The 15,622-nt window shown below is 33.3% G+C and overlaps 1 protein-coding gene across 1 annotated transcript; it reads left to right on the plus strand.

Moving 5' to 3' along the window:
- Positions 1-3,972: 3,972 nt before the first annotated feature.
- LOC127880007 (uncharacterized) lies at positions 3,973-11,725 on the plus strand. Its single transcript, XM_052427201.1, has 2 exons — positions 3,973-4,142; positions 10,362-11,725. Exons 1-2 carry the CDS (start codon positions 4,113-4,115, stop codon positions 11,040-11,042), a joined length of 711 nt encoding a protein of 236 aa, XP_052283161.1. The 5' UTR covers positions 3,973-4,112; the 3' UTR covers positions 11,043-11,725.
- Positions 11,726-15,622: the final 3,897 nt, after the last annotated feature.

Below are 15,622 nucleotides of genomic sequence, written 5' to 3' on the forward strand. Positions count from 1 at the left end.
CGTAATTTCGTTACAAGTTCATATAAATTGCCGTCGAAATTTCGTTACAAGTTTATGTGACCTGCCATCGTCATTTCGTATAATTTCATATGAATTGCCGCCGTTATAACATTACTATTTAATATGATTTGCCGTCGAAATTTCGTTTCAATTTCATGTGAATTGCTTGGGGTCCGCGTTCAGGTTCCGAAATCTGCGACCGCGATTCAAAAAAAAGCTCATAACGTTTGTGTCCCTTTAGATATTGCTTTCATATTTGGTACGCATGTGTATCTGGCCAAGACCTTTCAATGCGCATACAATTATTGAACCCTGTGACCTTGACCTTGAACTAAGGGTCCGCGTTTAGATTTTGAAATATATTATGTGGTTTTCTCCGCCATCTGTCCGTCCGTTCGTTCTGGCCACTATCTCCTCCTACACAATTAGCACTAGAACCTTGAAACTTACACACATGGTTGCTATGAGCATATGTTCGGCAGTGCACTATTTAGAATTTTGATCTGATCCCTGGGTCAAAAGTTATTGGGGTTAGGGTGGGGCCGGGTCAAAGATTTTCACTCATTTTTATAGGTTATTTTATATTAATTTCAACTTCTTCATTTCTACACCGATTTACTTCAAATTGATACTGAAAATCTCTTATGACAATACGGTCAATCTCAACAATGCATGGCCCCACTTCCAACCATGGGACGCACCTGGGTCAAACATGCGGCGTGGGGATACGCGTCGGCCTCTGCCCCCATTTCTATTTTTATTTGGACTCCAGCCATAACAAATAAAATAATCAAGAATAGTTAATGAGAAACGGAATAGCGTCAAATGTTTTAACTGTTTAAAATGCGCCTGTATTTGTCGTGAGGTTGTGTCCGTTTGTTATCGACTTTCAAATTGTATAAATCGGGATAACTTGTATACAGTTAGCCATTAACTTTTGATTACGGTATCTAAAATTTTGGGACATCTTTTTGTGGTTAGCGATTGTATAAGCAATATACATATCCGAACAGGCGTTTAGTTAGTTTTGGATAAGATTTAGCCAAGATATTTGGCAGCAGCCTGTAATCTATACCCGAATAAAGTTATCTTTTGGATTGGCTAAAGTTATCCAGATTTATACAATTGGCTTCTGATCGACAAATCAGGGGAAAAACACAAAAAGCATAAGAACGATATATTAATGGGTCACGTTGTCGTTTTCTTGTCGCTTATATTTTTTTCTCCCTGGCATTTTTTAAAAATCACCATCAAGTGGACAAACTGAAACGAAACGTATTTTCATTTGAAGTTTGTTGGTATATTTGTCGTTGTTGGGCCGTTATCTGGTAAGTGTCTTATGGTAATAATTCTCATAACTGCCATATAGTGTCACTCGGTAATTAGCAAATGGCTGACATAGTTCAACATAATTTCCTACAAACTAGAAACGATTTCTTCTTGAATGCTGTAGGCGTTTATGCGTATGATGTCATATATAGTTAAAAAAATTTTTTAAATTGAAACTATATATCTGCGCAAAATAAATAATGTTGTGTCGGTAAATAGCTATACATAGCTAATGTTGAACTGTTATTACTATGAACCGACTTTAAATAAAAGTTTGTATCTTGTATCTTGTATGAGAAAAAGCAAGAAAAAGTGGATTTAACTCTATGCAAGTTAAACTCTAAGAAGTATCTTATATAAAATAGTTCATACATTCGGCAAGCTTTTACTCAAGATTGTTAAATTTAACGATTTTAAATTTAATGATCCTTGCTGTGTGAAAAGGTTTTTTAATGCACGTGCGTAAAGTGTCGTCCCTGATTAGCATGTGCAGTCCGCACAGGCTAATCAGGGACGACAATTTTCATATAAACTAGATTTTTGCTTCGAAGGGACTTTCTTTAGACAGAAAATATCATAAAAGCGGAAAGTTTCGTCCCTGAATAGTCTGTGCGGACTGCACATACTAATTTTTGACGACACTTTACGCACATGCATTAGGCCCCATTTTCGCAGAGCGACGCTCAAATTATAAAATTTTTAAAATAATAAAATCATTAAATGGAATTAATGTACCAAAACAAGTGGGTTGTAGTTAAAGTTTCTTATAACAATCAATACATTAGGAAATACAAACAACACGAGAATGTTTCACAATCTGTTTACGCGTATGCGTACGTATTCTCATTTAGGTATTTTGACACTTACAATTCATAACTTTTAATCGTTTTTATAAAATGAAAAAAATACTCAAAACAAACGTTCAAAAAATGTTTTTATAAAAAATGAAATATGGCGAATGACGATAAATAACACGGACATAAGTGCTCGTATTGCGATTTTACAAATGGTTTTCGTTTATGAAGTGTCCGCGACAGCTCGCGAATTGCAGATAAAGATTCTAATCCTTATACTTACACTCGCAGTTTAGTTGATTTATGAAGGCGATCAATGTGTACGCATGCCAAATATCGTTAGTTTATTAGCAATAACCCATCGATTTGAAAGGTACAATAAATAATATTATAAGAAAAATAAGACTGATCATAATCGAGTATCACAATTTTTTTTTTTAAATTCTTATTACGTAAGCATTAATCAATTCCATTTCTGTTTGAATATTTTTATTTTATGTCAATAAATGACATTTTTAAGTACGTTTCTTTCCATTTTAACAACACCATTTTTATGAAAACATAAAAAACATCGTTAACTATGAGGAAATTATAACGACAATGTCAGTGGTGGATTATGGACTTAAATAATATTGCAACGACTTATAAATTAGACCTTTAAATTAGAGCCAACATAAATTGTAACCAATTCAAAAACCTTATTCAGTCATGGAATGGAAATGTTTGTAAATGTTTGTCTTGTTCCTGGGACAGGGCCAATACTGCAAAATAAGTAGTTTTTTTGTGCTCTTCTTATCATGCTTTTTGTGCTTGTGGTGCTTGTGGTGCTTTTTGCGCTTTTGAAACTTTTTGTGCTTTTGTATTGCATGTCAACATTATCTTGCTTAGTTCTATTGTTTGGTGCTTTTTGCGCTTTTAAACTTTTTTGTGCTTTTGTACTGCATGTCAACATTACCATGCTGATTTCTATATGTATACATGTGCTTTAGTTTCTAGTACTACCCAAAGCTTGCTTTGCTTGTCAGTTTTATTTGTTTGATACCAGTCCATGAACATATTTCACTATTATTTTGTTTGTCATGTAATCTGTTTTAACTTAAATCTTTAACTACCTTCTGTTTGCTGTGCTTGTCAGTTTTATATGTGCTTATATGTGCGTGCAACCTTTTATTGTGAGGAAGCTGCTGACCATTTCACTTCGAATCTGATTCGATCTGATACCTCGCTTTTACCCACTTTCTTAGCAGTCCCACATGTTGTGTTTCGTTTCTTCTTAGTTTTTCGTTTTGTTTTTTAAGCTCGCAAATATTTATGGCAGTTTTTTAGATCTACGTATAGATCCAGATCAGCGGCTTCCTACACAATATTTTTAATTTATATAAAAACTAGTAGAGTGTAATACTATGATTGTTTTGAAAACTACAACATGCAAATCATATTTATTACCTTAATTTAATTTTGCTATATTTTACTTTCATATTGTAGCTGTTTTATACTTGTAACATTTATACACATGTTTATATGGTCGGTTCAAAAGCCTTAATGGCTTATGTTGTCTATTTATGTCTTGTCGACTCAAAATAAATCTTATCTATCTTATCTTACCTTTATGTCATAAAGCAGGTAAAATGACAGTAATTGAAATACGATCGTTTTTAAACGCTATCAATTGATCACTTCTCAAAACGGTCTGAATAGCCATTCAATTAATTTATTGATAATAAAAGAGACACCTTACCTGTTCACTGATATATCTTTGAAAAAAATACAGCCGACACAGTTTGATCACTTTTAATGCATAGTTGAATACGTACAACAATATTTTAAAGACATTCCCATATCTGGTACATGCAGAAAATCCTCGTAAACGATTAAATGGTTTTTGAGGAAGTCCAAATGTATTCATTAAACTTAAGCATGATGTCATTATTTGTTCAATCGATTTCAATAGTCAACTAATGTTTAATAGATGACATTTGTAAATCAAACATGGCTTCTGGAGGGAATGGATCCGTTAATGTAAGTAATTTATTCCGGTATATTAAAATGAGATTTTTTGAAAATACTTTATCTTGTAAATTAAAATACTGATTTGATAAATATTGATCCATTAAAACAGAATATAGTATACACTGAATGTAATTAGATAGGCCTTTTAATATTTAAACATCCAAATATGTATACGCGAAAATTAGTAAACGAGTATTTAATACGTTTTTTTCACAAAAACTAGAAATAATCCATAAAACGAGAATACGAAATGACATGGCATTTCGGTTTGTCTGTCGGTTAGTAAGATTTAAGGCTGCATTCAAACGGCTCATTTTGATTCATATTAATGAAAGAAGTATTAAAGCATAATTTTAATAAAAATGGAAACGTCATTCGATAATCATTTATTACTACAATTATTGCCTAGATGGCGGGCTTTTTATATATATAAAGACACCTTACCTCGATACCTAAAGATTTTATTTTAAAATGGCGTTAATTGAATGTTCATGTAGCAGTGTGCACCAATACCATTGCTGTACTCGCAGCTTGATCATAAGGATTCGACTTTATTAAGTTTACAGAAATGGACATTTGCGGGTTTTTATTTAGGCATTTCGAAAGACTTACTAACTAGTTCTCAATACTTAACGTGATATTATGGGTATCTAACAGTTTATATGTGTCTATCGCAACCGTTGTTTATTTTTTGTGTTTTCACTTCATATACACGTATATTAGTTAATGCAACATCAACATTCTAAAACAATATCCCGGAACGAGAAAAATAATGCATTTGAATATCAACCGTACTTTCGTTTTGACAACTGACGACAGAAATGATTCGATTAACGATGTGTATCTTAATTAAGTTTTAGTGCAGATTCGTTCATACGACACAAAGACACTATTTTGTTTTACGGATCATTTCGGCTTAGAGGACTCACCAGTCATGTAAAATATCGAATATAATATATATTTTTTATAAACAACTGGTAGCAAGATGAGTTGGTAACCACATTTTAACTAACTCTTTTGAGTTACTCTTTAATTCTTCTCAGCTCAATTCAACAGTGAAAAATGCCCATAATATCACTTTAATACATAACGACTTAACAAGTAGCAAGAATGAGATTGCATACTCGTTAGAACGAGCTAGTTAATCCTGGGAACTATTTAGTAACCCATGGGAAGTAGTTAGTAAGAAGTGGTAACGACTTATCTTACTCGTAGTAATTATATTATCAAAAGATCAGAAAACACGCAGTTTGAAATCAGCTAGATGCAAGAATACATTCGATTTATATCGATTGTGTTGAGTTCCCTTGTGTCAACCATTTTGAACATGTGTTAAACAGCATGTATTGTTATTTGTGTATACACCGTTACCTAGAGATTATCTCGTTCACATGACTTACTAACTCTTTCCCATGTGTTAGATAGGTTGTCCCAATGACTTAGCGAGGTCGTTCCCATACATTGTAACTAAGTCGTTCTCAAGAGTTAATCATGTAGTTCACACGACTTAATAAAGCGTGAGAAGAATACACTTAGCCGTGGAAACGATATAAATAAAAACATGCACATTTTAAATCTGACCTAACGCACATATTAGATAAGAAGCGAGCAGCTTTCAAAATAAAATGGCCTCAAAATGGCGTCACTCGCTGAAACCGATAGTGCGAAATGTGTCTTTGAGATCTATACACTTAGGCAGAGTTAAAGTTTAAATAAAATATTTCGCACACTCATATGGCATTAGATTTTAATTACCGGTAAGTTTTTTGCGAAAAATATGTCTTGTGTCAACCTTTGTATTTTCGTATTTACTTTATCTCCAAATTGTTTAATCAGCATTTATGTAAATTATTCAGAGGCAACATGTCCTCTGAATGGAATTGACAATAGCGAATCGCCGATAAACGAGCTCACGGTGAGCTATAGGGATATAATAATGTCCGTCGGCCGGCTGCCAGTCAGTGCTGGCGTCCTTCCATAGCGTTTCCTTTATACGAATTCTCCTCTTTAACCCAGAGGGGGTAATAACGTGACAAACAATGTGGCGAGGTCCATGCCAAGACAGGTATTTTTCGCCGTTTTATACCCCTTTTTTACTTTTATTAAACATCTAAGTTCCGCTCACATTTCAGCCATATCAGCAAAAAGTGATAAGCGCTTATTTTGTATTAATATTTGCTATTTATCTCGCTACGAAAATCGTTAGCGGGACATACAATTACAGCTCCCGCAAAGAAAAATTTGCAGCGTTAAAGTCGAGATATAGAGCGAGTATTAATGCGAAATAAGCGCTTAATCGCTTAATACTTTTTTGCTGATTTGGCTGGAAAATGAGCGTTTTTAAACAACTCTTAAAAGTGATAAAGGGTGTAAAATGGCGAAAAATATCTGGCTCGGCATGGACTTCGCCATCTTTTTCGTCACGTGACTTCCACTATGAAACCGCTTGGCACAATATGACGAAACTTCACATGAATGTAAATTGGGCAGTCCTCTATGTAACCTGTTCAAATTGTCCGGTCGGTTGATCAATTAGGTCACGGGGCCCTAAAAGAGTTCCAACAACTAAAACGTGAAAAATCTTCTCATCTGAAACCACAAAGGTGTAAAACAATTCTTGCCTGAAACATCACAAAAACAAGGCTTTCATATTTGGTATGTCGCATTGTATTTTGGTCACGTACATTTTTTTTCAAATCAGCATCTGGGGTAAAAACATGCTTCGCCCGTGGGGCATCCGTTCATAAGAGACGTTTAAAGATCTTTCTTGTATGAACCCGAAAATTCCAATGCTTACATATTTGGTATGAAGCATCTAAAGGTTCTCTACAGAGTTTGTTTTAATTATGCCTCTGTGGTAAAAAAAATAGGCACGCCCCTGGGATCACCAATTTGACAAACACTAATATGGTGAAAAGCTTGAACAAAATCTCTGACAAATCGAAACCCATGGCAGTCATATTTGGGAATGGGATATTATCTAGAGGTTCTCAAATAAGTGTGTTCACCTAGTATTCATAGATAAATATTAACTTACATGTAATACCTTGAAAAATCTTCTATTCAGAAACCGCACAATTTGACCCTTCAAATGATTACTTAGTTTGATACAGAAGACGACACTCCTAAGGCTAAGATACTTTGCTAAAAGACATCACATCCCGTCTCACTCGGGAAATAAATAAGAAACAGATCGAAGTCAATAAACAACTTAAAGTTTCAGTATTTGTAATCGCTACTCTCCATAAAGATTCTCTAAGTTGGAGCAATAATGCCATAACGAGTTGTTAACTAGATAATGCCAGATCGTTTTGTAAAATATTAGGAGAGTCTTACAATAAAATAACGACGAGTTTTGCCACTCACATACCACATAACATACCCGTAAACTATTCAAAATAACGTTACTTAAAAAGCGCATTAACACTCAAAATCAACGAATATTTCGTACAATATTTCGAAAAATAAAGTTAACACATAAACAATCAACATTTAAAAATAGCAAAAGTTTCAACGCTAATTGTGGTCTGGTATCATACATATAACAAGATACACAATGCTCTTTATACAAATATTTAACACATGTCCATGTACCATGTTAGTGTTCGTTTGTCGTATGAAAAGATATGGCGTCGAGAAATTAAAATGGAAAAACGAGCATTTTATATCTCGTTCAACAATACCACATCTAGCGAATAAATTTTGGCTATTACTATAAAGAACATTGATTTTGTATGGGTTAATTTTATTTCACGAAATACGTTGCGAAATATTCGTTGTTCATTGGCTGACGTAACAACTTCCTGTTGACGGGATATTAAAATTAGATTTGGCAGCTTGTAGTGGTATGATATCATACTCTATTAGTTTGAATACCAAGGCAAAAATAAACATACTGCGTTTGCATTCCTATCTTTTATTCTCGAGAACATCAAATGTCTATTATGATGCAGTTAGCGTCAATTGATAGGTTTTTTATTTGAAGATAACTGTGTTTTTTTTAACTAACCAGTAGTATAGTAATGGCTGCCTCCCCTGAATTAAAAATACAAACTTAACGCGCCTTCAAAAATATGTTAACGTGAAGCAGCTAAGTGATTCAACTGATTTTTAATTTTGTTAAAATATATATTTTTAAATACTATACTTTATTAGGCAAATCGGCATAATCCATGCCTTTGGCCATTTACAAATACAGTATTACAAAGAGATGGTCATAGCAAAACAACATGTAAAATTTAAAGTGCATGGTATCAAAATATTCGTGTTCAAATACATATCGAAAAACGAAACAACTACATGAATACCTCTGACCAAACATATTTATAGAGCTTTAGAAGCAATACAATCAAGGATTTGGGAACGTTGTTTCATTGAAAAATATACACATTTTGCCAGGCGTCTTAAAACTCCTGTTTGATTTGAGGACATAAGGTTAATAAATGTATTCATTGTATTAAAAGCAGTTGGGATATTATATTTTCGTCTTAAATCTTGATACAAGGGACAACAAAGTACAAAGTGGAATTCCGATTCAACTACATTTAGGTTACACAGTTTACAAATATCATGTATGGGGTCAATAAGGAAAAATCTTGTGAAAAAAAAAACACAACAAAGTTAAAAACACCGTTTTATTGTGTTCAATTTAATAATATAATTTTCTATTCTTCATATCACATTTTACAATTAAACCACCTCTTTTAGAGTGTATTGTAGTGTTACATATTATAACCGTGTTAAGGTATGAAATTGTACACACAAACTTCACAGATATTGTTCAGCAAACAAAGATAAAGTGTTAATTAGGTTACGGCCGGTTATAGCCGGTCGCCGAACCCTCAATATCTGGGTTCCGAGTAAACATTTAAGATACATGCTCTTTTATTTCTAACAGAAAACTAACACGTGAGAAATAATTTTTCATGAGCTGACATATTGATACAAATGTGATCGCAAACATAAAATTGTAAAGAACACATCTCATATTACCTTCTTACAGCATGTGTTGCATGCACGGAGGTCTTTATGTTTTTGTCATGCTGCGGCTAGTTTTAATGATAAGATAATTATATAAAAGCCGATTGAACACTGTAAACGTTGTTTATACAACAATAGTTTATTATATATGAGAAAAAATATAAGAAAAAATATGTGTGACGGAATAACTACGTTGCCGTAATGATATCGACTCTCATCGAAATCAGTTATAAAGTAACGCCATATACATATTTATATTTTTTAAGTCAAATAAATGCGCATCATAAGAAAATACGAATAGCGAATGACAGATCTTTTTACCTATCTTAACATTTGTGGATCAGTGTCCAGACCATGGCGTTTTTACTGTCGGTCTTTTTGTATGACTTAAGGAGAGTTTCAGTGCAAGCGAATCTTTGCACTTGTACTGAGCAACGCAATATAAAAAAGGATAAAAGATGACTTTATCCTTATTAACGCTTTTATGATCTCGGTCTGTTATCTTTTTTCATCAAATAGTATTGCGTTAGAAAGAAAAAGCTACCAACAAAAGCATTAAATGTTAATATATCGATAATAACATGCACTTGCAATATTTTTCAAACTCAGGTTTGTCTTCTGTGAAACAAATAACACGATTTATGGAATTCCCGAGTCTTTTTAGTAAAAGAAATCTCTAGATTTTAAAATAACCGATAAGAACATATTCGCTACGACGGAGAGTGGAATAATTACAGATTAAAACGTTAGTTTCATTTAGCATACATACATTTCATATAATGATATAATTTTCAGTTTACTTGCACATGGACATAATAATATTACACTTGAGATTCAGTTTTACAATAAATATAAAAATTGAATATAATAATTAAGACAATCGCAACTGCAAAGAACTATTGATATTTGATTGTAAAGATAATTTGACTAGAGATACAGTATGAAATCCGAATACATTCTTAACAATACCGATGTTAAACAGATAAGAATATGCATATGCTTAATTGCAATACCATTTTATAGATGAAAGTACCTATTTTATAATCATATAATTCATCTATGAATATGTTAGATCTTGGGAAAGTTAAAAAAAATCTTTCAATAATTACTTATTTTATATTCGTATTTTACATTATATTATATTAGAGTAAATTCATGCAATACCTAATACTATGAAATCCAGTTAAAGAAACGTTCAACTGATAAAAACATTCTGCTATATGCTTGCAAATTATGTTTTTATTGCAGTTAGGAGATAGCGGTTATATAAAGTTGAGTGGAAGAAACAATTGGTCGGACGATGAAAGCCGAAAGTTACGGAATCTGAAACTTGAATTAAATAACGCCAAGAGAGAGTTAAAAGAAACAATTGCTAAGTGGCACAAAGACAACGCAACATCTAGACGACAAGTAAGTCAACTTACGAAGAAAAATCTGCAGCTTAAACTTGACCTGCAATCGTCGATAGAAGAAAAAGAGCAAGCCAAAATCCAAATGAATCAAATGAATGATACGCTTCTTGCAAAGGACATTGACTTAGAAGACGCCAGGAATCGGATAAAGCGTCTGGAAAAACTTCTAAAAGATTATGAGATGGCGGTGCGGAAATCGGCAGAAAACAATCCACTAGTACGATCAAGCACAGAATACAATGAACGAATTAAAGATTGCATCGACTCAAAAGAAGAGTTTAAACGTTGTAATGAATTGATTAACGAACTTGGACCCCTTCTAGTTGAAACTATTGACGCAAAACTAACTGAAAAAATGGAAAAGGTTGAAGCAACACACATCAGAGTTGAAACCATTGACGCAAAGGTAAACCAGATGATGGCAATGATGCAAACACTGATCACTGCAAACGATCATGTTCGACGTAGACACGATTGCATACCTTCAATGGAAGATACATCAAGTGAAATGGCGTAGATCAATGACTAAGTTATATTTGATTGAACCTATAACACATCTGTAATTTTCAAGGAACTGCTAGCTAAGACTTTTTATGTTGTTTTAAGCAGTGACGTAAGGTTTAGGTAACGTTTTTTTTATGACCTGCTATATGTCGATGTGTTTGAATATTCAAACCTATATTTTTTGTTTGTTTTTTGGCCGGGCGACGCAGCTTAAGTTTTTTTAGTGTACATGCTGTTCTTTGGTTGGAATATATATGTTTCGGGGTTCTTTGTAACCGTCGTTAGGTCCGTAGTTCTTTTATTAAAGTTCAAACATGAAAAGTTATATTTACATGTGTACTGTGATAAGTTTTATGTACACATTTCCATAGAAAATATGTTTAATGATGATCTCTTAATATGCATTTAAACTATATGATTTATTATTAACAATGGAATGGGGGACTTGTGTTAATACTAGCGCAATCATAAAACTGTTAGACATGTTATTACAAATTATAGTTATGAACTATATTTTGGGCAAAATATGTTCTCTGACACAGCATTTGGTACGAGTACTAATGGTTGTTATAGACATTTGTAAACGAGTGACTTTTAACATGACATTTTGTTAAATATGTTACCTTAACCTTTTGAATTAGACTATATATCATTTTTGTATTTATATGTTTGGGAATAAACAAAATAACACACGTACACGCATCAGTGTTACGATAATTTTTACTCAAATGATATACTCATATCTTCGTTACAATGTCATATGAATTGCCGTCGTAATTTCGTTACAATTTCATATGAATTGCCGACGTAATTTCGTTACAATTTCATATGAATTGCCGTAGTAATTTCGTTACAATTTTCTATGAGTTCCGTCGTAATTTTGTTACAAGTGCATGTAAATTGCCGTCGTAATTTCGTCACATTTTCATATGAATTGCTGTCGAAATTTCGTTACAATTTCATTTGGCCTGCCATCGTAATTTCGTTATAATTTCATATGAATTGCCGCCGTTATAACATTGCTATTTTATATGATTTGCCGTCGAAATTTCGTTTTAATTTCATATGAATTTCTTGGGAGCCGCGTTCAGGTTCCGAAATCTGCGACCGCGATTCAAAAAAAGCTCATAACGTCTGTGTCCGTTCAGATATTGCTTTCATATTTGGTACGCATGTGTATCTGGCCAAGACCTTTCAATGCGCATACAATTATTGACCCCTGTGACCTTGAACTAAGGGTCCGCGTTTAGATTTTGAAATCTATTTTGTGGTTATTTCCGCCGTCTGTCCGTCCTGGCCACTATCTCCTCCTACACAATTAACACTAGAACCTTGAAACTTACACACATGGTTGCCATGAGCATATTAGCGACAGTGCACTATTTGGAATTTTGATTTGACCCCTGGGTCAAAAGTTATGGGGGTTAGGGTGGGGCCGGGTCAGAGATTTTCGTTCATTTTTTAATGTTATTTTACATTAACTTCAACTTCTTCATGTCTACACCGATTTACTTCAAATTGATACTGAAAATCTCTTATGACAATGCATGACCCCACTACCAACCCTGGCGGCGCCCCTGGGTCAAACATGCCATAACAAATAAAATATTCAAGAATATTTAATGAGAAACGGAATAGCGTGAAATGTTTTAACTGCTTTAAATGCGCCTGTATTTGTCATGAGCATGTGTCCGTTTGTTATCGACTTTCAAATTGTATAAATCGGGATAACTTTTATACAGCTAGCTATTAACTTTTAATTACGGTATCTAAAATTTTAGGACATCTTTTTTTTGGTTAGCGATTGTATAAACAATATACATATCCGAACATGTGCACGTTTTAGTTAGTATTGGATAAGATTCAGCAAAGGTATTTGGCAACAGCCTGTAATCTATACCCGAATAAAGTTATCTTTTGGATTGGCTAAAGTTATCCAGATTTTTACAATTGGCTTCTGATCGACAAATCAGTGGAAAAACACAATAAAGCATAAGAACGATATATTAATGGATCATGTTGTCGTTTTAATGTCGATAATGATTTTTTGTCCCTGGCATTTTTAAAAATCGCCATGAAACGAAACGTATTTTCATTTTAAGTTTGTTGGTACATTTGTCGTTGTTGGGCCTTTATCTGGTAAGTGCCTTATTGTAATAATTCTCATAACTGCCCTATAGTGCCACTTTAGAATTTGTGTTTCTATGACTTTAAAACGAACGTATTTTACGAGACATTGTAAATTATACTTTAAGTCAAATGCATATAATAGATCCTTTTGTAGTTTCATAAGCTCTTATTGTTATCAGATCTGACGCGTATCACTATCAATTTGAGTCATAATTATGCAATACATAAACATGCATAAAATGCCTACTATGTTATAACAAATTATTACATTTATAAAAAAAATTGCCACCGTTGTTTTGCCATTGATTGTGTTATTGAAAAAATCTGCTTTAAAACATTCTGCCGATTAATTTCTTACATTATAGGTACTGCAGCTTGATTTGAAAACAAACCCTAATATTTTATAAAACTTGTCAAGAAGCTTAAGTATTCTTTGACATAACGTATCATTTAAATCAATTTATTATTTTCACTGAACTAACATGTTTGTCATCAGTCCATATTTTCTATATGCATACAATGCAGGATATAGTCTTTACCTTGGTATTTTAAATAAAGGAAACCTTGCGATATTAAGAAGATCTAACGGTTTTCTCATGGCCTTCTTTCGTGTAGTAATTTAACTAAATCTTAAAATCTACATAATTATGTACATATTTATATATGGAGTCATGTGTCTAAATTGCAACAAATTTTCATGACCTAAATTTTATTCATATGTGGGTTGTTTCTAAAAATACGTTATTGTTTATTTTACATTAAATGGCGTTATTAGATGATTCGGCCGATGGGATCGTCACGAAAAGTATGTTGATATATGTGTTACTGCCAAGATTGTTTTATTTTCCGACAAAATCAATTCCAATAATGAGCCAAATTGTGCGTTTAGTAATTACACTATTTCACGATCGCGACTTGACAACAGTCCCATGGTTCAACGAAATGAACGCAAATGCGGTCTGTTGTAATAAATGAAATCGACAAATGTTTTTGTCATCAATTTCAATTTCAAGCCCTCTGACTCTTAAAAATTAAATTTGTTATCTGTTCCTGATCTACGCCTTGAAAATTAAGTAAGCGCGGAAAAAATACACTTTTACAGGGAAATAATGTAGATTTACCCATATTATCATTCCAAATAGATTGTTAATGTTTACTTTTGACGCAAATAGACTTGACATCGATACATTTACAATCTGTTTTGCGTGTTTGAGCAGAATTATATCATTTATAAATTACACATGTACTCAACAAACAAAAATAAAAACAGAAATTTTAGCAGTGAAATTACAACATTGTCTTACATATAAGTTCGTTCGATAAGGTAGTTCTTAGAAGAGTTTTAATATGTGACTTTGGGTACTGAAATAACTGTCTAGTAGCGTCCACTTACCGATCTCATATTTTACATTTAAACTTAAGTTACGGCAATTATTAAGATAAAGGCTCTTGGTGTGCGATTGTGTTGGTGCTCTGAAAACCCACCAAACCGACAAACAGATATGACAGGTATAAGCCACCATACTTATCACCAAAATTATAGTGTTCATTTAAATAACATACTTTCCCGTTGTCGGTTTGTTGCTTGCCCAGCAGGGTAGAAGGGAGCTTGTTATTACACAATTAGATGTTTTTTGTTCAATGTTATGACATTTTGCAATACATTTCCTATCACTCAGATATGTGTTCTGTACTTTCTTCACTCCACCCTATCCCCTGGTGGTATAAAGACACTATGTTGGTTTTTATGCATACATACAAGGTTTTATGATTCGACCTTGGACCGAGTTACGTAAAACATGCGGGTCGGATGTGAATGGTACTAATAGGTTAGCATATTTTGTGTGTAATGGGCGCACGGATCGGAGTCAAGTGGCAGATAACGTCATCCGTTTACAATCAATATCAAAGTACTGACAGTACTGGTGTGACGATGCTTTTGAGAGGATGGATATAAAAGCATCAAGTTAAGTTTATCTACATCACCACAATCACCACAATTGTGTATGTTGGTACGGAAAAAAAAATTGGTAAAAAAAATTTGCGAAAAAAATTTAGGTATGAAAACAAATGGTACGAAAAAATATTTGGGTACGAACAAATATTTGGGAACAAAAAAATTGGGACCGAAAAAAATTTGGGTACGAACAAAAAATTGGGGATGAAAAAAAATTGGGTTCGAAAAAAAAATTGGGTACGAAAAATTTTAGGTACGGAAAAAAAATTGGGGGAACGGGAAAGTAGTACCTGTGGGGAACTTGACCCACACTCGCACATTTTCGGCCCTTTCCGTCAAACACCAGATAAGTTCCTCAAAGGCAATAGTATGAATACACATTTCGGAAGCGGTAATGCGGTCCTACCTACGCGCGTCAAAATGTAAGCGAAATATGTACACAAGTCTGTCAGGAATGATTGAATTAACGAAGAAAATCGTGTATTGATGTAAGTTTTTTGAAGAAA

This window comes from Dreissena polymorpha, chromosome 4 (assembly GCF_020536995.1).
Source record: "Dreissena polymorpha isolate Duluth1 chromosome 4, UMN_Dpol_1.0, whole genome shotgun sequence".
Taxonomy (NCBI): Eukaryota; Metazoa; Mollusca; class Bivalvia; order Myida; family Dreissenidae; genus Dreissena; species Dreissena polymorpha.